We start from the raw sequence: 24,303 nt of genomic DNA, 5'->3' as shown, positions 1-24,303 counted from the left end.
TGCTCGAGTCTTTGCTCGAGTCTTTGCTTGAGTCTTTATCTACGTCTTCATTAAACTAATGTACGAAATTGTTTCGCATAGGAGTGAACAAAGTCCTTTGTCTAGCCTTGGAGTTAGCTTTATATAGTCGCCAGTAAGGAATTTCGTCTTTATGGCCTTCATCTCGAGTACCATCTATAGGACTTACGTCTTTGTTCCTGAGAAAGTGTCTCAGATGGAAAATATCTCATTTTAGACGCACAAAACATCACCTCCAAGGTTTCACCTCGAATACTAACTATAGTACATCCAAGCTTAGGTCTTTATCCTCGAAGAATTGTCTCATAGATACACAAAACAACAAAGACTCGCCATTGTTCTTCGAACAAAGGAAGAAGCCTTTCAGAGTCTCCCAAGATTAGTATAAAAGGCCTCAAAATCCCGATGTCCTTTTCTTCTTCATCAAGCAAAACAAGTGACAAAAAAGCCTTCAAATCATACACTTTAATCCGAACCGTATCAATCAAAATCTAACATTATGTGTGAAAACTGCTACGCTGAGAATGGGGCTCAGGAACGAGTCCAGCAATGGCGACAGAACATTGAATCTCACCACCCAGATTGCTCGGGTGATTATGAGCACTCTTCGCGCTCAACTCCTAGGCAACAGGCTCGCCGAAGTCGTCGACCCAGTCGTCGTGATTCTAACAATGATCGGGGTCATACTGGTCGCGGCCATCATGCCCGCACTCAACCAGGTCCCAGTAATCAATGTAAATGTGGACATGACCATGGACACGATCGCCACCATGATAGCCACCGTGACCATCATCATCACCACGACCATGACCACGACCATCGTAATAACCATGACTGCGAAGTCCACGGTCATCAAAGTGTCTCAAACAATCTATTTGAGCGGCAAGTAACCCGAGATATGCTATTTGATGGCGATGGACTTTGTGTTATCTGTTCAGACGTCGCCGAGCTAGACAGCTATGTAACAGGTCTCTGGTGCGGACACTGGTTCCATACCGAGTGCATCCTCCCTTGGGTTGAAAGGAACAAAACTTGCCCTATCTGTCGCTCTCATATTGACTAGATATTGGATCCACATCTGGTTTCAAATGTGGATTTCCAATTTCATTCGGTGAGTCAAAGCCTTTCCGTATCTTTGCGCCTTTGCTATTCGGCTTTTTATGAGAATTTTAAGCTTACAGTTTTTATTTTTTAATTCCTCGTCAAGTTTCTCTCAATTGACTTTTTCAGCTCTCGGTCCTGGTGACTTTGTATTTAGTAGTATCTTAATCTGCATGTCTACCTAGGAGCTATGTCCGAGAGCCCAATTAGTTGAGATTGCATATTTCCAAGGTTTCTTGGTTTGGAACCTCTTGATGAATACCCGATCAACAAGCAAGTAAATTCTATTGATATCCAAGTACTTAGGTGGTCTTTGCGTTAACTTGTAGATAATACCTATGTACTATTTAAATTATCTAAGTAGGGTTTTTTTTGGGACGTGAACAATAAAAGGCGCAAGCCGATTTTGCAACGTACCGAATTATAACTCGGGGATCCTTGAACAAGAAGGACTCACTGGAGACTTATCAGGGGGCAGACTAGCAGGTTTTTTCTTCGAGGAGTTGACAGGCAGAAAGTTAAACAGGTTTAGTTCTAAGTGATACGCTGTTAACGAAGACGTAGCTTATAGAGGTACGTTCAGACAAAGCTCAGTATTTGCATAGCTCATGTGGTGAAAAAGAACCAGCCATTCTTTAAATGCTCTAGAAGTTTTAATTTTTCTAATTTCTACAAACTGATCTAACTATAGTTCAACGCTTGGTCTACTTCACACTGCTTATATCAAGTGAAACGGATGGCTTTTTCCATAGACTTTTACACGGAATTCAACGGAAATTTTCAACGGAACTTTATAATACACATGGGGTGACCGTTTCTAGTTTTGCTGGTCATGATATCTACTCCCACTCCCTATCCGGATTCAAGGGGGAGACATACATCAATCTAGAAAAGCTTCATAGCAAAACACTGTCTACTTAGCTATTTAAAAAAAATACCTAGCTGGCGATACCAACATATTCTGTAAACTGATTATGCAGAATTTCACGCTCGAGGAAGAAGCTATTTGACACAAGATGAAGCTTCAAAGTTTACCTTTACCCTTCTCTCTTCACTCTAACTCCGCGGGTATAACTGCTGACAAGAATAACGACTTTTTTTTAATTTAACAGTGCTCACGATAACTTCTAAAAGGGAGAGATCATGAGAAACATCATCCACTGAAGGGTACTGCTAATTCCAACATTTTTGTGTAATATCAGAGCAAAGGTGGCTGTCTGTGGGAAATAGCCTATCTCGGAAGAGAGATTCAATTTTGTCACCGTCTTTATAGTAAAACGCCCAAGCTCTAGAAAAACTTCATGCCCTGTTATTAAAAGATAGATAAATGAACCAAGCGCGATTATATCAGTTTTCACGCATGGGATGTCATCTTCACGGGGTAAATATGCCTTACATAACTCCAGATCATGTCCATCTAGGAGAGTTTTGTTGTCAAGGGACTTAAGCATGCCCTAAAGGTCGCAAAGTTGAAGATCGAAGTTTTTATCTAGTAGGAAGTTTCTGGGGCTTATGTCACAGTGAATAAAATTTTTGGAATGGATAAAACCTATAGTTTATGAAGCTTATTTGCACCAACAAAGCTGTCTTTGAGGCAAGATAGAGGATTGAGAAGCAATCTAGTTATCTAATGATCCGCTAGATGCGCGTTGTAGAGCAAGGCCATGTTCAGTCAAGCCTCTTGACTCAATAATCCGAGGGTGGCTTCCAAGGACTTCGAGAAACTTCGCCTCAACCTGAATATCTTCAAGATTGCTAGGTTTAAAATAGTAGGGTATTTCAAAACTGTGGAATCGTCGAGAAGACCAACAAATGACTGGCCACCATGCCTAATGATCTGCGAAACCCCTGGAGGATAGTTAGATGTAGATATGAACTATGACAAATTGAGATCCAATTTTGTGGGTCCACGTGTATAAGCTAGACCTGCTTTGGTTGAACTTGTTATTAGCCATCTTACCCTTCCCAGTGATGGATAAATCATTGGATCGATTGAGGGACACTCTCATAGTAGCAATGAATTGCGAGGACTTGGAAGATGGATGAATCGATCGATCGATTGAGTTGGATTAAAGTGGGACCCTCTCATAGTATCAATGCATTGCCAGGATTGGGAGGATGGAATCCGATGGATGAATCAATCGATAGATTGAGTTGGAGTAAAGTGACGGATGGTCGACCTTGTTTTCATTGATATTAAGCCCATATTCCATCAATATTTCTGGGATAGTTTTGTAGAAATTTTAAATAACAAACAATGAGACAAAGACGCGAGGCGTCTATTCGAGCAAGTTATATTTATGTTTTGGCGGAACTAATATCCCGATCTTCTTCACCACCAACTGGACCTGGGACTGGAGGGCAATTACATGATTCCAGTCCTATATTTACAAGGTGTTTCGTAACTCGTAAAGGAATGTCCAAGCCAGAGGGAGCAGTGATAAGAATGGTCAGTTTTTCCGGATTCGTTGAAATGATGAAGTTTTAAATAGGAAGCACCAAAAGACAAAAAGTATGGATGTTTTCGAGACAAGCATGCTTTTCATGGTGTTTATTTTTGAGATTATATCTGAGGAGATAATGTGCGTAAGGCCATCATCAAGTTCTAAAGTTATTGTAAATCCCGATGCGAATATAAAATATCAATTCCAGATCCTTAGGGAGCATTTACTGAACTCATGAAATAGATAATATTATAAAATTACTCTTAAATAGTCAAAGGCATTTTTGGATCTAGCTAATTCTCTCAATTTTGGGAATATATAGAGCATAGGAAGATGATGAAAGGCGAAATGGGGATGTTAGGATATAAAAGGGCTTAGTAGTTAGATCTAAGCCATTCGAAAAAGTTTATATTCAATTACTATATAGTAACGTCCAAGCAGGCGTTTGTGTATTATGCGACGTGGTTCAATGTAAGGTGTAGCTGCCTTCTATATAGGCTTTCCGTAAATGGAAGCGTCATATTTTTCCAGATTAGTTCCCACCCTCGTTTTTTTTCCACCCATATCATTCTCTTTTGACTGATTCATGGAGTCCTCTGGATACAAACGCCGAAAGTGCAATGGAATCCCATACCCCTATATCCCGTATGCTGACCAGGACTATGGGCACCATGAAACAGCGAATCATCCCATATTCATTCGAACTGTACCGCGTGAGTAGTCCATCTGCTACAATATTTCTTGCCAGCTTCCTTAGCACTGATTAATGCATATTCGCTATAGGTCTCCTCCCCAAAAATATTCTCAAGTCCGACAGCTTCTGTGCTGAATCTATCACTCGAGTAGATAAAGAAAATGAGCAGCTGGTCCGAAGCTGCCACCCTACTCTGTCCTCGAGGGCGACAGTGATGGTTTCAGAGTCCAGTTTTGGTGAGCCTGTCTGGCTCATCCTATCGCCAATCACCTCACCAGAGGTTATCTATGCGGGCGGCCGACCGATCCACTACCTGCCCGGACATCATAGCGAGTATATCCCCGGACTCATCACGCCACGATCACCGGGAGTCTATGACCAGCACTTCTCCCGATACATCAATCCTCGACGGTTTTTGAGATCCACGGATCTCGATAGCCTTCGACAGCTCTTTCCAGGTGCTGTGGGTGCTACGGTGCTTATTGCTGGCTTCTTGATTATCCTTTTCGACGATATACAGCATGTGCACGATGCGTATAGTGAGATTTACCCACTAGAGCTGGCTGGTCTGCTTGTGCACTTTGATATTGCCCGCGGTGACTTAACGACAGTGCCTTTTCAGTACGGTCTAGGCATTGGTGCGCGCATTGGGGAAGAAAATAACAGCGCAGGATGCATCGGCCTAAAGGTCCGGCTTCAGGATGGCTCTGAGGCGATAACAACTGTAACACACGGGTTTGTGTATTGTCCAGGATCTTCTGTTGCGGCGAATGTGATGAACCTCATTCAAACTACTCTTGACAGGGTAAAGGGGCTGTTAGTACGGTATCTCCCAACCCGAATTCGAATGGACACTACATTTATCATGCACTCTGGGGCACTTACCAACAATCCCGTTGGAAGAGAAGTCTTGATTGCCTCATCTCACATGAAGGTACGCTTGTGAATCCAGATTATGTATATTTACTGAACTCTAATAGATTGGAAACATCTCATACTCCTACGACCGACCAAGCAAAACCAAGCCCTATCCGCACGGGTATGATCATGATCTCTGCCTTATCTCCGATTCAGCACTTCCAGATGTGTCCAACCCGCCCGGCTACCCAGTAGTCACTGAGTGGGCGGATTACTCCACTGCCCTTGATGGGCAAGACGTATACACTGTCTGCCACCATGCAAATGTTGGGCGATGGCGGGTTATCGAGGGCAAGTCGGACTCTACCCTCTTCAGTAGGGCAGTTATTCTAGGAACAGGGTATAGATGGAATCAGAGAGATCATACCCAAGCCGTCTTCTTGCTCTGGCATACCGAGCCAGCCCTCACTCCTGCTAATGGGTGGTCAGGGGCTCCCCTATGCGTAGGGCGGCCATCTGATCCAATCGCCAAAGCAGCGGTATTCCAAAACTTCCAAATACCATGTACGCTTCCACAGGATGGGAACGAAAGGGTTGATGCAATGATCAAGGCAGGCTTTGTTCTTCCTGCCAACATCAAGAACTCTACCATCCTTAGTGCACAGGAAACGAATGCGCTTCCTAGGAGCTTACATCCCGACATAAGAGTTGATAGACCAATTAAATAAAATACGCAGTAAGATTATCCCCTAAACAGGAGTGTAGCTCCTAGGATAAGCGACCATTCTAGTGAAACCCGACATTTATTGATGGGATAATGTAAACAACCTACATGGAAAGGGACGGGACTAGCGTGTTGCATTTTATTAAGGTATTTACTCAGCTCGCTCAGTGAGCTAATCAGGGCGCTCAGATTTCACTCAGTGAGCAAATCAAGGAGCTTATGTAATGCTCAGGCACGTGCTCAGTTCTACTCAGGGAGCAAAAGCAGCGAAGGGGTGAGCACTAATACGGAAGGGGAATGCCAAGAGCTGGCATAGAAAAAACGGTACGTAGGTATCCGTTTGATTTTGTCGCGAGGTCTTGAGTTCCCATCGATGATTAGTATATTAAGCAGAGTACCTAGGTACCTAATGTATTCCTCGTATAAGCTTGCTTGCTCATAACGTCCACGATAGGTAGATAGCAGTAGTGGTACCCTAATAATTATATTTCTTCACCGGCCCGATTCTTTACCAGGCGAGGGGAAAGTCAATCCTACTCAGCGATGACATTTATTGCCTAATTACCCATCGAAATACCGTGAACGACCACTTTCTACACATTAGCCGCCAACGCAGTCGAGAGTCTCATACTGGAGCTTCTCAATTTTTGAATTGTTGAAATCTAAATCATCGGCTCCACTGGATAGGGAAGAACCAATGCGTCGCATTGTGGAACTTGCAGCTCTCACCCTGCACTCATTGCAGGAGACGCACGATATGCGAGATCGTATGGCGAACTCAAGGATTGAATCACGCTACTGGATGCTTGGCGAAACATATTGGTATCAAACCTTGGGGTGACAAAAGACAGAGTAGCACTGCTATGTTTCGAATTGATACACAATACAGCTCCCACTGACAGGTATACTGCTCATAATATATGCACCTCTTAGCAATGAGGGTTCGAGAAGAATGCAACTGGTGACAACAGTTACGGTACTGTATAAATAATGTCCATATACAGTTAGTTATATGCAGCAGGCGTAGCCAGAAAATAGTGCAAAAAATGTAACAAGAAATCCCGAGATGATCGAAAAAGCCTCAAAAACGCTATACGCCGTAGTCCAAATACCTGTAAACACTGCCTGAGATGAGCCACAGGCAGATAAATATGCGCTTTCTTACGTAGTCCATAGTAGTCATTTACGGAGAATCAATCTCCACTTCTAAAAGATACAATCACACTTCACCCCAGGCACCGAGTCCAGCTCCGACACCAATGGCACTGCTACTCTCGACACTACCACCAATGTCCCAGTAGTTTCTGCTAGAGCTTGTCACTGTACGCCGACTAGAAATAGCCGACAATTTGGCACTTTGGCTGGCACAGCTGGAGCTTGACCGACGGAGATGCGGACGTATCAGGGGTGACGAGACGCCTACAGGTCCTGATGCGAGACGGCTCTGTGGTTGGGAGCGAGAATGGGATCGCGCCACCAGGGGGTGGTGATGGCGTATGACTGCTGCACGGCGGGAGGGATCTTGTGTGAGACGTGGGGAAGATGGAGAGTATTTCTCAGAGGCCATATAGCCCCGGCGACTGAAGCGGGTACGGAGATAGCGGAATACCATCATGACATCCAAGCCGTGTTCCCAGTATTCCTGTTCTTGTTGCTGGTGGGCGGGTTCCTCATCTTCAATTCCCCATCCTGCCTCGTGCTCTTTATTTGCATCTTGGAGGGTGGGGATGAAATCGGGGGAGAACATTGACTCGGTATTCGTATCAGCCGATGTTGTGTCTGCGGGCTCGGATTGTCTTTGGGAGACTCCGCTCTCTGCAAAGTTATTGTGAGGCATTGTTTTATATTCGTATGGGATGTCCTTAATCATTTGGTGATATGTGGTGAAAGCACCAGGGTGCTCGCAGAGTTGGTGTACTAAAATTCCAAGCTCACGAGCGATGCGCTGGAGGACATGGCTCTGCCACATTGGCGCATCTGGGTGTTCTGGATCGGCTTCACGAGCCAGTACAGTCTCCATGTCTAGCTTCTCGGGGTCATCCAAGAGAGTTTGCTCGTCCTGCGGCAGTGACTCTCCAAAGATGACAGATAATAATGAATCATCAATTCCGATCAGATCTCGGATCACCTTGCGAGTGATTCTCTGCAAGAAGGACTCCTCTATTTCTGTATCTCCTTTTGTTGGAGTCACTGCCTCTGAAGTCATCCGAGACGCAGATGTATAATCAACAGACCGCGGTACACTTGATTGGCTGGTACGACTGTTCCGGCGTTGACGAGTCTCTCTCTCGATCTCCTGAAGCAACGCCCTATTTTGGTCCATCCGCCACTGTTCGATCCTTTGCCAGCGATCTCTCTCCACATCCACACCTGTCTCATTCACAGTGTCTAGATATCGTTGTACACTCGACCGACGACGCTGATGGGGCCCGTAGGCATTTTGCCTCCGTGGGTTATACTGTTCATATCGCCAGATTTGGTCTTGGACCATTTGGCTCGATGCCTGGAAGCTTCCTAAGCCATCATGGGCCGGAAGCATAGCCAGTGGCCCTTGATCGACTTGTTCGGAGGATGTAGGGTCCGCTGAAGGGGCACGGAACGCATTCAAGCCATCGTCCAAGCTATCAAGTTCCGTTCCATCTTCATCCAGTGGGTCATCTAAAGCATCTTCTACTATCGTTTCGCCCTCAGCACCAGCTGCGGATCTAGTTACAGTGCCAAATGAGCCAAAGTCGCTCAGGCGTGAAGCGCCGGCGGTGCGTGTACGGCCCGTCGACGTGGTATGACTTTGGGCCGTTGGGGAGAAGAGCACCCATTGTGTGGTATCATCAGATTGTTGATCGCTTGCAGTGGAAGGTATATCCAGTGGAGGAGGTTGGGGGGCTGAGTATGAGGTTTTCCGGTGTGGAGCCTGTGTGGGTACTCGAAAGGCCATAATGGAATGTGCTGTCCCGTTGTATACTGCGAAAGTTCTCCGGAGACCGCAGGAGCGGCCAGGAGAATTATAGAGCAGGAAGAAAGAACTAAAAGGAGTCTATTAAAAGGAGGAGGAGCCCTCAAGTATATTGAAATAAAGGGTCCACCGATGATGCGTTGATAGTGATAAGGCGTGATAGAGCGGTGGAGATCGGATAACACAAAGTGGCGGTATCGGCAATTTTATGGGTTCATACAGGATTTTCAATGACGGTGAAGATCAAGGAGTATGAATTAATATATTAAGAATTTCTAGAGTGGTGTTGTCTGTTGACAAGTATCCCGGCTTAGGCAATAATCAGGCGATAACTCAGCCAACATGCGTGACTTGCCCAACAGACTTAGGGGATAACTCATCACATACGGTACTCCCGTACGTTTCCGACCCTGGTCCATTAACTAATTGTTAAGTTAGATCTGGTCGATCTCTGAGTAAGCAGGGAGCAGCCAATCATGCTCACTGATCAGTCGCTGAGGGCTTACTTTGTATTGCCTCAGAACGGACCTGGCCTGTCACGTGGTGAAACCAAAGCAGCTTACTGAGCCTGTTAAAGAGGCGGTAGCTAGCTTAGGAAAGCCCTACTGGGGGAAGGAAATCTTCTACATACAGTTACATATGTAGCTTTTATTTCATGATCTTATTTACTTCCGTAAAATATGTTTTTCACTGTTGGTGTATGGCTGAGGGGTATCTAAGATGAACCAGCCAAGGCCTCACCAACCCAGTCCATCTGCACAGCACTCACACCACGAGCATAACTGCGATTTGTAAACACAAACTCGTTATACATAATGGCCTCTACCTTTTTTCCGAACAGCACACTCGAAGGATGAATAGCAACGGTCTGATTGCCAACAATCGAGCGATAACTACCATCGGGGACGAGCCGAGCAGTGCTAGTCGCGAAACCGCTGAGGAAACTCTGTAAGATCAAGACAGGATTTGCATCTCGATTCTGATCCAGTTCCTCGTCACGCGGTAGGGCTTTGGCCTGACGACATTGAGTGCGGAGTTGTTTTCGAACATCCTGTTTAGTTGCATTAGAGCCTCACGGGTTCTTCGGGATAGATCGGGGAATGAGACAATTTACCATTACTGATTGCATAGCCCGATGCGAGACCAGGTGTCGCTCAGCCCACGCCTTTCGGTCAACATGTTCGGCTGCGTAGGCCCGTACTGTTGCCAACATGGTCAGATGATCACCTTCGCGCCGGTACAGATCCCGACGAGCGGCTTCTGCGGCTTCCTTCTTTTCTTCGGAGGTGGTGTTTTGGAAAATGTTCTCGACACTGAGACAGGAGATAATGTCGATCACATCTGTTAAACACTCGCTGCCGTTATCTGAGGCGGCTAATAACACTCGTCCCAGTGTGGGGGTTAGAGGTAGCTTGGCGATTTTCTGGCCAGTTTTACTAATGCCTCCAAACTCATCAAGAGCATCAATGTTTAATAACTGAAGTAATGCTTTCTCGAGAGACTCTCGCGGTGGCCTCGTCAAGAAGGGAAACTGGACAATGTCATTCACACCACGCGCTTTCATGTTCAAAAGTGCTTGGCTCAGGTCGCACCGCAGAATCTCCGGGGTATTCGTCTCATCGAGAGCTAGGTAATCCTTTTCTGTATATAGACGGAAGCACTGTCCTGGAGCCTCACGGCCTGCTCGACCCTTTCGTTGAATGGCAGCAGATTTAGAGATGGGCTTCACTAGCAAAGAGTCCAAACCGAGTCGCGTACGAAACTGCTTGACCTTGGCTTTGCCACAATCAACAACATAGCGCACTCCAGATACAGTGACTGAGGTTTCAGCAATATTGGTTGACAATACAACCTTGCGAGTGCGAGGTGGTGCAGGCATAAAGACGCGCTGCTGGGCGGCCTGGGGAAGAGCTGCAAATAGCGGTAGCACTTGGATTTTGGGTAGGGCAGGATCCATCCCAGTGGCGTATTCATTTACCAAATGCTGCAAAGCTTCAACTGTCTCCTGACCAGTCAAAAATACCAGAATATCACCTGGCATGGGCTCTTTGTAATGAATCTGAAAAATGATCTTGAGAGCAGCGTCCACAAAATCGTGCACTGGCTCTGGCGAGTAGATAGTCTTGACAGGGAACTGCCGACCCTTGATATGACAGACCGAGATGCCTTTGCTCTCCTCGGCTTGTGTTAGTTCATGCGCCACATCTTTGATTTTGAGCCTTGGTTCTTTCTCTTGGAGCTTGAATCCCTCCTGGAAGAATCCCATGAGACTTTCCATATCTGCCGTAGCACTCATAACAACAACTTTCAGAGGAACACCTCCACGGCCATCCCGCTTTCCAGAGACCAAGTTGCGCAAAAACCCGACGACCAGATCAACATTCACACCGCGCTCGTGGACTTCGTCGACCACAATGGCGCTGTACCGTGTTAGCCACGGATCATGCAACATCTCTTGCAGTAACATTCCCTCCGTCAAGAACTTCACTCGAGTGCTCGGGGACGTAGACGAGTCGAACCGCACAGAGTAGCCGACCTTGCTAGCAGGCGAAGAGGATCCCAGGGGGGTTCCCATCTCCTCCGCCACACGTCGAGCCAGTGAAATGGCTGCAACACGACGAGGCTGCGTGATCGCAATACATCCACCAACTGTAATGGCCTTTTCTAAGCCATCCTCTTGTATTATTTTCGCGGGTGTCGGTCGGCACCAGAACTCGTTCACCAGGAACTGTGGGATCTGAGTACTCTTTCCGCTACCGGTTTCACCGACCAAGAGCATGACATCTTGCTCACGTAGCTTCTTTCGAATCTCGTCGGCATTTCCGAAGATGGGCAGATTTTTTCGCTGTTCATACAGCGCACTGGCCCTTTTTTGTAGAGAGGAGAAATTGGTCTTTGTGTCGGTGAGGGTTTTGGGTTTCGACTTGGACTTGTAGCTCGACTTGGGCTTTTCAGATTTGTTGTTGTTTGACGGCTGGGGTGCTACGACAATTTTATATTCTTCAGGTGTTGTAACAGGTCTCTCGTTCTGATCTGATTCATCTTTGCGACGGGATAAGGACTCTGCTTCATCGGTTGGCTCGTCGCGCTTCCGCTTCTTCACCCGGTTCTTTCTCTTCCCATCCTCTACCGGGATAGATTCAAGTACGTTTTTTTCGACTTTCTGAGAGACTGGATCCCTTTCCAGGTCATCAAACTTTGTGAACACCTTCTCCGGCATGATTGTCGAGGCCAAGGGAGTTGTGCATCTCCGCGATTTGATCTCCAGAAATTTTCTCTTATCAGCTTATCGCGCTATTGATCAGTCAAGGGGACTCCTACTATATAAACATTGCTAATCTTCGCTAATGCACTTTATGCACACGATATCCCAAGTTATTTCCATAGTGGGTTGACTTCACTTGCTTTTTAGAGTCACTACCCATAGGTCACTTTTACTCGATCCTAATTGATCCTGTGTCTGGAGGCTTGAGAATACGAGCCTGAACCCGAGTAGAGGGTCGACACTCCTGAATCGAAAGGATACATTCGAAATCTCTACAAATAGAACAAGGGTATTCCAAGGCTGCTAGAACTAGCCGTCTTCCGAAGTGAACCTGTTCGACAGACTCAAGTTTAGGCCTCCCATTGTGCTCTAGCTCAACGCTCAGACCTTCATTTTGCCGATATACCCCAGAGACTAAACGATCAATGAGACTATGCTACAGTAGTTACCCCATATGTTCTTCAATGGAGCGTACTTGTGACATGTAAAATGGAGAAGCTTATCTTTATTTTCCGAGTCCATTGTTCTCCGTCGCCCGTTGTTCGCAAAGGCAAAAATCAATAGTCGCGGGCACATCGACGATCTTCGAATGTTGTTTACGTTAAACGATACTTGACAGAACCCTATCCTGCACTATTGCATCATTTGCATTTAGCTTGGTAGATCAATTCCACTCTCATCAACTTCAGCCGCCATCGATCGATCTTTTACTCGTCAAAATATGACTTCTCACATTGCGCACTCACATAAATCCTGCAACCCCCCTGAGACAGTTGCATCGCATTCTCACTTGGCAGGACGAGAACGGTGAGCTTGCCGATCAGTATTCAATTGACGGGTTCTATCCAATTGGTGGAGATAGTTTCCAATGTTGATTTATTAAATGCTATTCAGCCCACATTTTGAAGATATTCTGAAGCGATAGTAGAAGGAAGAAACCAACAGAAATCTCTGAGCCATGTCGGTCAGAGATTTTCCCACTGGTTTGAGTAGTCCTGACAATGAGTCGGTGCGCTCGTTCACAGATACCCTTCCTGATGAGTACCATGAATGGGCCTTGGAGTCTGGTAGAACATCTCGGTAAGCGCAACAACCAAAATGCAATTCAATTGGGATATAAAAGCTAAGAAAATATAAGAACTGATGTTTTACTCGATGAATTTCCTCAACCGCCGGTCCACATCAAAAACCTCGATGCCATAGACGAGGATGGAATCTATACTCCCGATGCCTCTATCAAAAACATGCGCCGAAATTTCACGACCAATAATCTTCCCCTTCTGCAAGAACTTAATCCGTACGATGGGGCCGAAGAGTTCCATCCTGTCAGCGAGGAAGGCGCATCCTATGATCTAATTGCGCCTTACGATGGTTTCGATACACCGCTCCATAAACTGGAGCGCTTATCAGATGTGATGTTTGGCGCTGAACACATGCTTTCTATACTCGAAAACCCTCAGTATTTGACTCGGTTTCGAGAGTTTCTGATCGAGGAACGCCCGCGCTCGATCTCTACACTGTCATATTATCTGACTGCGGTGAAAGCGCTCAAATCAATCGAGTACGCCAATGCGCTAGTTCGCATGGCAGTCGATGTTCCACCACCTGCTGTCCAGTTAATCCAGGATGGAAATGACCGTGTCGGAGTCACAATCAATAAACTCCTAGAGCAAAGGGTTCGTGATGGACTCAAGGCATTGACAGCGGAAGAATTGCCGGCTTTCATTACGTCGCGATGTATTACTATCACCAGCAAGATCGTCGAAGAGCGTGTTCGCGGCACGCTGCCATTGAAGTTTCGAGATACATCTAATGCTTTGGCTGAAGTTTTTTGTCTGACGGACCCATCTCGGCCTGATAACCCCATTATCTTCGCTTCAGAAGGTATGTATCCCAACCGATGTTCTTGCTTGCTATGGACGTTGACAGTATCAGAATTTCATCGCACAACCCAGTACGGCATGGACTATGTTCTTGGAAGAAACTGCCGCTTCCTTCAGGGACCAAAGACAAACCCAAACAGTACACGGCGTCTTCGAGACGCTATCAAAGAATGTAGACATCATTCTGAGTTGTTTCTGAACTAGTATATCACCCTCATCTACAGCAAGCTCGACCACCTTACTTACATTGATACAGTCGCCGAGACGGCTCTCCATTCATGAACTTACTTCAATGTGCACCCCTCTGCGACAGCCAGGGTCGTGTGAAATATTTCATCGGCGCACAAATTGACGTCTCCGGCTTAGTATTAGAGGGAGCACAAATGGAGTCGTTGATTGAACTTAAATTCCGCTATCGTGATCCGGAGGAAGAAAGCGTATCTGAAAAACCTGAGCCAGACGAAAAAGATGCATTCCAAGAACTGTGCGAACTATTTAGTCCACGAGAATTGGTTTCCGTCCAAGAACATGGCGGTGATCTGTACAAGCCCACGAATGCGAAAAACAAAGCCAGCATGCGCCACCGAACGTGGGTACGGGGCTCAATGGATAGTGAGAAGGAAGCCATTCGACTACGTGATATGAAATCACCCTACTTGCGTGGGTCACTGATAGGAGTTTATGAGAATGTAAGTTCTGTTCCAATATTTGACGGTTACGGTTGATCTCCAGAGCTGATCCATAGCCACAGTATCTTCTCATTAGGCCCTACCCATCTCTTCGCATCCTGTTTACGTCTCCGTCGCTCCAGATTCCGGGTATGCTCCAGTCTTCTTTCCTTTCACGGATCGGAAGTCCCCCTTCGGTCGTTGATGAACTGGTAGAGGCGATCCAGCAAGGCCGTAGTGTTACGGCACGTATCAAATGGGTCACACGCACCAATTCTGAAGGTCGAAACCGCTGGATTCACTGTACACCTCTCTATGCCTCGAATGGGCAAGTAGGTGTATGGATGGTGCTAGTCGTCGATGACGACGAAGAGGAGCAGATAATTCACTGGAGAAGCTAACCTTTGAAGAGCATTTGAATGCATGATGGATAGATGCATATGTGAATTCGACGTCTTTCAACATAGAACATAGTTATACAAAAGCCCAGCAACCTAATCATGATGTACCATTCCAAGTTCTTGCAATGTTCTGCGGCACGTAAGTAGCTATAGTTGAAAAATCAATACCTGGCTATATACCGACCAGAGGTTTCAGAACAAGTACCTACGTGACGCGCGTAAAAAGCTGAGGGGTGATCGGTGAGGAAATACGTCAACCTTGGAAATCTTGAGCTAGAACTGATCAATAACAACCTTCCAGTCCTCCAAGCAATAGAAGCAATCCTGGAAGAGATGACATGTCGCTCGAAGGCTCTATAAAGCTCCTTTTGAATGGAAAAATAGCCTAGCTAATCCTTGCGATAGTCCAACGAGCATCCTATCCAAGTATATTCTGTGATAGGGTCAATCATAGTAGCGACAGCGGCAATCGATTACGCAAGGACAGGCTTAGCCATGCTTTTCGGTCCAAATCACTCCATGGACACAGCTTCAGCTCTTTCAACCTTTGCCTTCAATGTGGGAGGGAGTCGCCATATTTGTCACACTAGTCCTGCCTCTTCAATCGCCATCAGATTAACTTTCTATGCTCTCTAACTTCTTAGCTTTGTGCTTCTCCAAGCAGACTACTTTCAAAGAGACAAGGCTTCTAGAGAGATGGCTGACAAACTGCGCGTGGTGTACTTGAGTACTGCAACTCTCTGTATATGTATGGATTCCCATACATAAGCAGTATCAAATGGATGAAAAGATAGTCTTGTCAAGTCTATACAAGAAAAGTTCGTATGAAAATTTGAAAATAGTATTCAGATCATCAGTCATCAATTGGGTCGAGACCCCAGCCTCGAACACGACGGAAAACATAAGCCCGTTCATTGCGAAGTGGGAACGCACCCCAGTCATCAGTGAGCTTGTTGTAGCTCCAAAAGCCTTTCCAGACCAATTTCGTGTTTCTGGACGGGTTCGCAAGCGACTTGGAAGCACTCGGAGAGCGCAGGGAAAGATGCATTAAGTTGGTGTACCTAGAGTCCACACCTTCTGTCTCCACGACGAGGTCTCGTGGGTCAACGGAATGTTGCTGCGTTGAGGTCAATTCGGTAATCTGTTCGTTGTCGGAAGTCTCTGGGGGAACGGGTGAAGTGAGATGCCAGTGCCCACGAAGGCCGTATTTCAGAGACTGCATGGCGATGGTTGGCACATATTCAGTAGTTCCAGCTGTCCCAACTGATGATTCACCGTGATCGTGGGCCGAACGATGTTTCTTGGTGGCCCGCGCAGCCATAATGTTTTCCTTACTGATATACGGTACGACATCGACTGGCTCGGTAGTAGTCAATAAAGAGACCACAGAGCCATCCGGGTAAAATCGTAGAAAGCGATAGTAGGTCACAATGTGGATCGGGTTGTTCCACGATACGCTTTGAAAGGCGGAAACAGCACCAGGTCGAGTGTAGTTAACAGTGCTAATATAGATACCAGTAAAGCGAATTCGAGGATAAGACTGAAAGACCTGGCTCCATGATAACAAGGGCTTGGGGATTTCCACCGGAGCATCAATCGGAAACGGGGTGTAGCGTTTACCACTGAGTGTATAAACCGTCTGTCCAAGGTTGTCGCACGCAAATTCGTAATGCATTCCCTGGAATCCAAATTCTCGTGTTTGGCATATTCGTCGCCAGATGTGTTGTTCATGTGCAAAATGATAGGCTAGTTTCTTACACACTAAAGCCATTCGACCAAAATTCGCAGGATCTCGTAGTGCAACATGGCGCAAAATCTCCACTAATACTTCTGAGGGGACCTTCGCAATGGGGCATGGTGGGGGTGGTGTATTCTCGATCACCGGCTCGGCCTGTGGAATCGGCAGATTGACGAAGGATTCGATCAGCTCCGAGGTTAATAGGGTCACCGGCTCAGCATCAGGTGCTGGAGCAGCGGTCGACTCGGGCTCAAGTGCGCTGGGCTTAGGCTGAGCGGGCTTATTACCCCATACATGGGCAAAGTGTTTGTCGCGATAGGTTTTGTCTACACTCGCGTCCAGCTTCAAGCCAGTGTTAGAGAATATCTTACGCACTGGCGATCTACACTCACCCTGTAAGCCTTGCGGTAGTGTTGTAGACTGTCCCCCAAGTTTCCTGCAGCTTCTTTCTCAACAGCCCGTTCAAAGTGTTCCAAAGCCGAGTTGGGTTCATGGTGTGCCCGCCGAGTAAACCCATCCTCTTCATGCCCATGCTCTGATTCAATCTGAAGATGTTCAAGCAGCTGCGGTAGCTCCCCAACCTGCTGCGATAGCTCCTTTCGGGCAAGTGGCGCCTCATTGTCAAACAACGCCGGGGAGGGCCCCTCCGCTTCGTGATCTTTTCGGCTGGACGCCTCGTGGTGGGTTGGTGTAAATTGAGAGGGCCGTGGAGCTGTGGTCCTTTGTTGAGGAGGAGCTCTGTGAGTAGATCTGTGAGCAACCTCCTCTCTCCACTCGCGGCGGAACTTTTCTAAATCGGCGTTGTCTTCCATGGCGGGGGGAGATGAATGTCCGGTCTCGGAGATCAAATAGATTGATAAGAATGCCGAGGATCCACTGGTTTACTTCAAGCTCAGACCGGTAAAGAGGGAAAAAAAATAAAAGCTATACAAGCAGGAGAAAGAGTGCCATTGATTGTCGGTGGTTGAATCTCCGAGGTTCTTGAAGAGTGAAAAAAGAAGACCGCCTTATCTCCGACCAACGCGCCACGGCCCGCAAAACCCCGAATCAAATAATCTAGTGACGCATCTTTTCTTTAGTTCTCCGAACTGACCTTCAACAACCAGCTTCGCCAAACCATAAAAGGCTGTGGTTTATCAGTTGAATGCCATTTACTCTACATTTCCCTGCGACTTCGATCCATCCAGAATCGCCTGGATCTGAATTCGCGACCGACATCGACTCCTCACTGGAGGCGAAATGGACATCACTTTTTGACAATTCTACAATAATGGCGCAAGCTGGAACGGACACACCCTCCACGGCTAGCTCTACTCCTGCTACCAGTGATATCTCCATCGGACAACGAATGATATCTGCGACAGCTGGCAACATCTTCACCGGGTTGCTTGGTAAGTATGATGACATCAAGGATCAGAATATACGCTCATTCTCAGCAGTTACTCCCCTAGATGTTGTTCGAGTTCGCCTCCAATCTCAGAACACTCTCAATGCTTCGCAATATACCTCTCACACCACCCATACCCTGAAGAACCTCCCGCCGAACCTAGGAATCACGGCGTGTTGTCGTGAGGTATTTTGGGTGGGAGATAATGTACAAATGTGTATGATGGGCCCCCAATCCGAAGCAATTGGGGCACAGGCACGCCCAGCGATAGACTGTGCCGTCGAAGAATCACAGCGACGGACCTTCACATCGACCATTGACGGGCTAAGGAAGATTGCTCGAAATGAAGGATTCCGGACGCTGTGGCGAGGTCTCAGTCCGACTTTGATGATGGGTGTGCCGGCCAATATTATATATTTCGCCGGCTACGACTGGATGCGTACCGATGATCGGAGTCTGGTGAAACACCATGTTCCCGATGCATATGCACCGTTCATAGCTGGTGCCATCGCGCGAACTGCGGCAGCGGCAGCGACGAGTCCAGTTGAGATGTTTCGGACTCGTCTCCAGGCCACTCCTGGCACCGGAGCGGGTCATTTCAAGGCCACTCTCCAGGAATTGTACAAAATGACGCAGGCGAAAGGATACACCTCCCTTTGGCGTGGTCTGTCACTTACGATGTGGCGCGACGTGCCATTTTCAGGTCTATACTGGTGGGGATATGAAAAGGTGAAGCATGGCCTTGAGACAGCACGTCAGAAAGCGCCCCATCTCTCCCATACCGACCCCGATCACTCCTCATCCGCCACAGCTTTCCTCGATAGCTTCATCGCCGGTGCATCCTCTGGAGCAGTGGCAGCATTTGTCACAACACCCTTTGATGTCGGCAAGACCAGACAACAAGTCTTCCGGCATATTGATGATCACATACCGGCCGGCAAGCCACAACCATCACTCCCGTTCAACAAAATAGTTCCCGAGAAACTCTCTCTTCCCAAATTCCTCCTGCATATCTTCCGCGAGGAAGGAACTGCGGGTCTTTTCAGTGGCTGGTCAGCACGCTGTCTCAAGGTAGCACCGGCCTGTGCCATTATGATCTCAACTTACGAACTCGGAAAGCGCATGGCAAGAGAGGTTAACGAGCGACGACACACAGAAAACTCTTGACCTCTCTTCCCTACCTTCTCTCTCTGTACTTATAATGCATGCGATCGTTCTCCGATCACCCCTCTTTCTTTCTCTCTCTCTCTCTCTCTCTCTCTCTCTCTCTCTCTCTCTCTCTCTCTCTCCTCTGATTATCTCTTTCTTGCTGGCTTCCTTGTTTGATGATTCCGCATCCACCGATCTATAGATCTTTGTATAATAGTGATCTCCTGTGGGACCTGTTTGGAGTGGATTGTTTGGATCAAAAGTACCTAGATGACCCACGTCTCTGTAGAATACGACTCTATGAATAATCTGCATAAAAACGCGGCTTCTTCCGCTCTTTACAACATTATTCACCCATTATTCACCCAGGTGAAGGTGCTTTGACTCACAGTTGGTGGCGTCGAGCGGGGCGATGAGTGCGCCCGGTGCCTCGTATGTATGGGGTGAGGCTGAATTTCCCCAACTTAAGAAAGTAGGTACTACCTTATAACCTTGCTCTTCAGTCTGAGTTTGTCATTTCAGAACCTTCAACTACAGAAAAATATAATGTTTACAATAAAATATGCAGCCACCGCCGTTGCCCTCGAACAGTGAGCCCACCCGGTCTTGGTTTGATAAACTCGTGAATCCAGTGAAACATACAACCGTGGAGTAAGTGGGTCTGATAGCCATAAAGAGAAGTTAGAGTTGACAACGAACTCCACTGCAGCATTGTTGCTATACCCCCCATAGGTACAAACCCTCGGACGGTCTGGGCGATAGGACGGCCAGGGTCCTCTTGGCTGGAGCATGGGCTACTAAGGAATATACCGGCAGCGCAAATACATTTGTACAACTACGGTACACTGTATGAAGCGGACACCATTGAAAAGCTGGGTCGACAGCTTTTTGAACGGCTAACAAAGCCGGAAAAAAGAAGTCGGCGTCCTGTCTTCTTTATTTGCCATAGCACAGGTGGCCTCGTGGCCAAGGCGTGTTTGGCCTTCGCATCGCGGACCGAGCCGAACCAACTTTTGAGCAACTGTTATGGTATCGCCTTTTTTGCGACACCCCACCAAGGCTCCAGCTACTTGTCAGCCGATGAATATATGCTAAGTATTCGTGATCTATTCAAACTTGAGCACGATATACCGGCTACACTCCGTGAACAATTGCGGCCCCGACAGCAGTATCTGTGGAATCTCTCTAATCAGTTTAAGTGGCTGTCGTCGGATATGAAAGTATGGTCCTACCTTGAGACCATTGACTCGATATTCCATATCGTTGATCCAGAGACAAACAATAAGATAGAGTTCCGCGCTCCCCTCACTTCAATACGCTCCGGATTACTGGATATTGAACATGAAAAGGAAATCCCAATGGCTACAGACCACATGGGAACGGCTCGCTTTCAAGGCCTGAATTTACCCCTGAAACGCTTCTTGGAGGAGTTGAAAGATGCTGTCAGTAATGCTGTTGATTTGTCTGCGCACAGCCATACAGAATTAAATGTGGAAAGGGAAGTTAAGGTGCAAATCAACGGCTTCTTCGAAGATCCCTCTCTAGGCGTCAGTGACGAAAGTCCGCTGAAAATGTGGTCAACAAATGTATCTCTCGAAGAGTACCTCTCTCGAGGCCCAGCAGCGTGTCTTCGAGATCGGCTGAAGCGAGACTTTTCTGGTGAAGTCGATGATTCTTCTATCAGTAGTTTTGACAGTCCGCGCCCCTTACAACATTCAATTCCACGAACAGGGCGACCTGACGTTAACAACCATGACAAAAGCGACCCTCATCATCATCATCATCATCATCATCATCATCATCATCATCATCATCGTATTGATGAAAACCAAGAACCTTCACAGCTATCCCTGCAGCATAACCAAAGCTTCACAGATCCAGATTATCAATCGCCAACTATCCATATCACAGAGGCAACCGGTGATGGATATTTTGGTAGGGTACCTAGCGAGAGTCCCCCTCCTCCAGTGGGCCGGAGAAGGGGTGCATATAACCCGAAAGATATTGGACTAACTTCGCTGGGAGCTCATAATGGTAACGCCCCAGAAAGAGCTTTTCGAAGGCCGAGCTCACCCGCAGTATCGTAAGGAATACTGGCTATAGTTATTCAATAGAAAATATGCTCACCATCGTGACAGTGATACCCCATCTTCACCTCGAAACTCCGATCATCTGACGATTCCTGTATTTACACGAGATCGTGCCTATCAAAACGGAAGTGCATCAGAAACTCCACGGGCTGTCCCGGGCCTTAGTCGACCAGAGCCTGATACCCAAAAATTATTATGGATCCACGTTCCTTATAATCATACTGGCTGGGTCTCACGAGTGATTCGAAGAGCGTGTCAAGACCGAAACGATACAAACTTGTGAGCATCTTTGGGGCTATTTGAATAATAGAAACTGAAGTGATTATCTAGCATGAGGAGATTTATCAACGATGAGAATTGGTATCTTAATCTCAATAGGGCTCGGCATCTAGAGCCACACGCTCGGTTTGTAAAGCCTGGGTGTATTCACTCCCGTCGAAATGATAACTCGTTTACAAAACTCGGCTCTGCGGAAGATCCTCAACTCGCCCTTTATGTGAGTATATTCTGAGTTCTTGTGAAACAAGAAATATTGCTTATCTTTCAAATAGGTCCCATACGTATGTTATTATCAAATTAAGCAACTGAAGGAGGATCAATTAACCAGTCATTTAGCTTCATTGGGATACTTACCGGAATCTAATTCAACGTCGCAAAGTAATTGAAGACCGACTACGCCAGGGCCGGTCCCATCCAGTTCCAAATCGCATCTTTAACTCAAGTTTTGTGGAAGCCAAGTTAATCTGGCAATATCTAGGTTGTGAGCCTCCCGTTCACTTCAGGCGCACCCTAGATCAATATGGATACCCGAATCTCCGTTCAACAGTCGCTCGAGATGATGATCAGATGTTATGGAAGCGTACGCGCAGGCCAGCATTTCTCGACACCCAACTAAAGGAATATCTCGATGCAAAAGGCGATGACCCGGACTATTCAGACCCACCTGAGTTCATGGATGGTAATGTGCTCATGGTCGATCAACTCTGGCTGTGGATCGTTGACCAAAAGACCATTGTTACCTTTTTCCCGAAGCAGGAAGCTACGACATCTGAGGGTGTGCTTTTCGAACAGTCTAATTTGCATAGTAGCATATATAACGAGCTGAACGGTGACCTTGCTCGGAGATTTGAGACAGCTGGAGATCTTGCGGCTCTTATTATGCTACATGCCGTCACGGTCCTCCTCGATAAGACATTGAATCATGATTTGCAAGTTCTTCGTATCTTTGAAGAATCTATAAGTATTCTGGTAAGCTTCATCCCAACACTATATCTCACAAGATAAAACCTTCCGAAGTGGAATATTGACTAACTCACCTTTGAAGACTGAATCCCTAACCAAATCATTCAAACGATTCCGTAACCGCGGCTTCTCAATTCGCCCAGTCAATCAAAATCGCACAGCAAATGGCAAGACCATGAACAGTGAACAACGCGATTATCGGGAGCACCAGATAGCCCGGAGAAACCGGGATGACCTCTCCGTTCTACTTGAGCTCCGTGATATCGAAGATGAGCTGTCCACCATACTTAGGCTTCTCGATCAGCAAAACACTGTCGTCGAAGAGATGATGAGGTATTTCGAGGGACCAGGATGTGGCAAGGTATTTTTAGACAAGGCTCAAGAAAGTATCAACAAGTATCGAACTCAGATTGGGGAAATGAAAGATAATAGTCACACTGCTCAGAAAGCTGTAAGTTTTTTTCCTTCTCCTTTCAATCTACCATCACTGGACCCTTTTTAATTAATATCTCGGGATCAGGTGGAAACAATACTTGATCTGAAGCAGAAACAAGCAAATGTTGATGAAGCAAAGATGGCTCGATGGCAAGCAGAGGTTACCCAAAACCAATCACGCTCAGTGATGGTCTTCACCATCTTCACCGTAATGTAAGCCCCCAGATTGGCGTGGCTGCGTATTCCCACATTGACTAACTTCCAAAGCTTCCTCCCCTTATCATTCTTCACATCACTTTTCGGCATGAACGCCCGAGAATGGAGCGGCGAACCGCCAAATCTATCACTGCGAACGATATTCGCGATAGCAGGTAAGGAAAAACTGCTCGTCACATCACCCCCTTCAAAAACTTCGATACTAACATACTATCAGCCCCTGCCTCCTTCGCTATAATCTTCTTCGCCCTCCTGATAGCCTTCAGTGAAACCCTCCGCGAAGCAGTAACAAAATCCCACAAGATCGGATCAGGATTCATGAAAGAGTTCATATTCAAGCCCATTGGAAGAATTTTACACTGGGATTCTTTCAAGGAAAGATTACCTACTTTGGATGTACCAGAAGACTCGGCCATGCGCCAGAAGTTAGATCATTGGCTCGGCTACTTGGAAAATGAGACAAAGTTTGAGAAGGAGGATTTCTGGCAGAGGAGGCATGGGAAGGGTCTTCTTTTTGAAACTGAGAGGAGAAATCAAGACAGAAGAGTTCAAGGTGCTGAAGCTGGGAGGTTTTCTGAAGGAAGACCAAGGAGGAGGAGTGTGTCTAACAGGTCTTTTCTCTCTGTTTAGGTTATTGTTCTATTTTCCATATCTAGTTACCTTAATAGATAATGTCTGTAGTAATTTATACAAGTCACTTTTCAGCGTCTAGAATTTTATCCGTAGTCTTTATTAGAACCCACCTAGGCAGCTTCCAAGGCTCTAAATAAAAAATGAGTATTGTATGAATAGTAAATATACCTATCAGGACTATAATATCACGTGAAAACCATACGTCCATGGATATATCTTTGATGAAGGGTAACATGAATTGATTCGTTTAGATAAATAGATGATGAATACTCCATATGTATGCTGCTTCGTATTCTGTAGCAAAGGAGAAATAGATAAAGAAAGCCAAAAACACCTGCCATGTATTTGTGAGTGGCTTGACATAACTACATTTATGAAATGCAAACCCTTGAAAACTCCGCCTG

The 24,303-nt window shown here is 46.5% G+C and overlaps 9 protein-coding genes across 9 annotated transcripts; 5 read left to right on the top strand and 4 right to left on the bottom strand.

Moving 5' to 3' along the window:
* Positions 1-517: 517 nt before the first annotated feature.
* Positions 518-1,081, top strand: N7495_008674 (uncharacterized protein; the record flags this gene model as incomplete). The annotated part of the gene is made up of 1 exon (XM_057211325.1): positions 518-1,081. One exon carries the CDS (start codon positions 518-520, stop codon positions 1,079-1,081), a length of 564 nt encoding a protein of 187 aa, XP_057060868.1.
* Positions 1,082-2,791: 1,710 nt separating this feature from the next.
* N7495_008673 (uncharacterized protein) lies at positions 2,792-3,128 on the bottom strand (the record flags this gene model as incomplete). The annotated part of the gene is made up of 2 exons (XM_057211324.1): positions 2,792-2,967; positions 3,080-3,128. 2 exons carry the CDS (start codon positions 3,126-3,128, stop codon positions 2,792-2,794), a joined length of 225 nt encoding a protein of 74 aa, XP_057060867.1.
* Positions 3,129-4,149: 1,021 nt separating this feature from the next.
* N7495_008672 (uncharacterized protein) lies at positions 4,150-5,843 on the top strand (the record flags this gene model as incomplete). Its single annotated transcript, XM_057211323.1, has 3 exons — positions 4,150-4,276; positions 4,347-5,191; positions 5,238-5,843. The coding sequence occupies 3 exons, from the start codon at positions 4,150-4,152 to the stop codon at positions 5,841-5,843; spliced, it is 1,578 nt and encodes a 525-aa protein (XP_057060866.1).
* A 1,215-nt stretch (positions 5,844-7,058) lies between these two features.
* N7495_008671 (uncharacterized protein) lies at positions 7,059-8,774 on the bottom strand (the record flags this gene model as incomplete). Its single annotated transcript, XM_057211322.1, has 1 exon — positions 7,059-8,774. The coding sequence occupies one exon, from the start codon at positions 8,772-8,774 to the stop codon at positions 7,059-7,061; it is 1,716 nt and encodes a 571-aa protein (XP_057060865.1).
* A 733-nt stretch (positions 8,775-9,507) lies between these two features.
* On the bottom strand, positions 9,508-12,012 carry N7495_008670 (putative ATP-dependent RNA helicase (Hrh1); the record flags this gene model as incomplete). The annotated part of the gene is made up of 2 exons (XM_057211321.1): positions 9,508-9,843; positions 9,907-12,012. The coding sequence occupies 2 exons, from the start codon at positions 12,010-12,012 to the stop codon at positions 9,508-9,510; spliced, it is 2,442 nt and encodes an 813-aa protein (XP_057060864.1).
* Positions 12,013-13,015: 1,003 nt separating this feature from the next.
* Positions 13,016-15,009, top strand: N7495_008669 (PAS-associated C-terminal; the record flags this gene model as incomplete). Its single annotated transcript, XM_057211320.1, has 5 exons — positions 13,016-13,137; positions 13,196-13,941; positions 13,993-14,143; positions 14,197-14,629; positions 14,692-15,009. The coding sequence occupies 5 exons, from the start codon at positions 13,016-13,018 to the stop codon at positions 15,007-15,009; spliced, it is 1,770 nt and encodes a 589-aa protein (XP_057060863.1).
* Positions 15,010-15,862: 853 nt separating this feature from the next.
* On the bottom strand, positions 15,863-17,559 carry N7495_008668 (putative F-box protein (Pof7); the record flags this gene model as incomplete). The annotated part of the gene is made up of 2 exons (XM_057211319.1): positions 15,863-17,089; positions 17,140-17,559. 2 exons carry the CDS (start codon positions 17,557-17,559, stop codon positions 15,863-15,865), a joined length of 1,647 nt encoding a protein of 548 aa, XP_057060862.1.
* Positions 17,560-17,891: 332 nt separating this feature from the next.
* Positions 17,892-19,301, top strand: N7495_008667 (putative mitochondrial carrier protein; the record flags this gene model as incomplete). The annotated part of the gene is made up of 1 exon (XM_057211318.1): positions 17,892-19,301. The coding sequence occupies one exon, from the start codon at positions 17,892-17,894 to the stop codon at positions 19,299-19,301; it is 1,410 nt and encodes a 469-aa protein (XP_057060861.1).
* A 544-nt stretch (positions 19,302-19,845) lies between these two features.
* On the top strand, positions 19,846-23,896 carry N7495_008666 (uncharacterized protein; the record flags this gene model as incomplete). Its single annotated transcript, XM_057211317.1, has 10 exons — positions 19,846-19,934; positions 19,993-21,366; positions 21,422-21,652; positions 21,704-21,869; positions 21,925-21,933; positions 21,989-22,621; positions 22,698-23,066; positions 23,136-23,263; positions 23,318-23,421; positions 23,484-23,896. The coding sequence occupies 10 exons, from the start codon at positions 19,846-19,848 to the stop codon at positions 23,894-23,896; spliced, it is 3,516 nt and encodes a 1,171-aa protein (XP_057060860.1).
* Between the last annotated feature and the right edge of the window lie 407 nt (positions 23,897-24,303).

This window comes from Penicillium taxi, assembly GCF_028828555.1.
Source record: "Penicillium taxi strain IBT 34144 chromosome Unknown utg000005l_segment0_segment0, whole genome shotgun sequence".
NCBI classification, from domain to species: Eukaryota; Fungi; Ascomycota; class Eurotiomycetes; order Eurotiales; family Aspergillaceae; genus Penicillium; species Penicillium taxi.
This window is presented reverse-complemented; position numbering and strand designations above follow the sequence as displayed.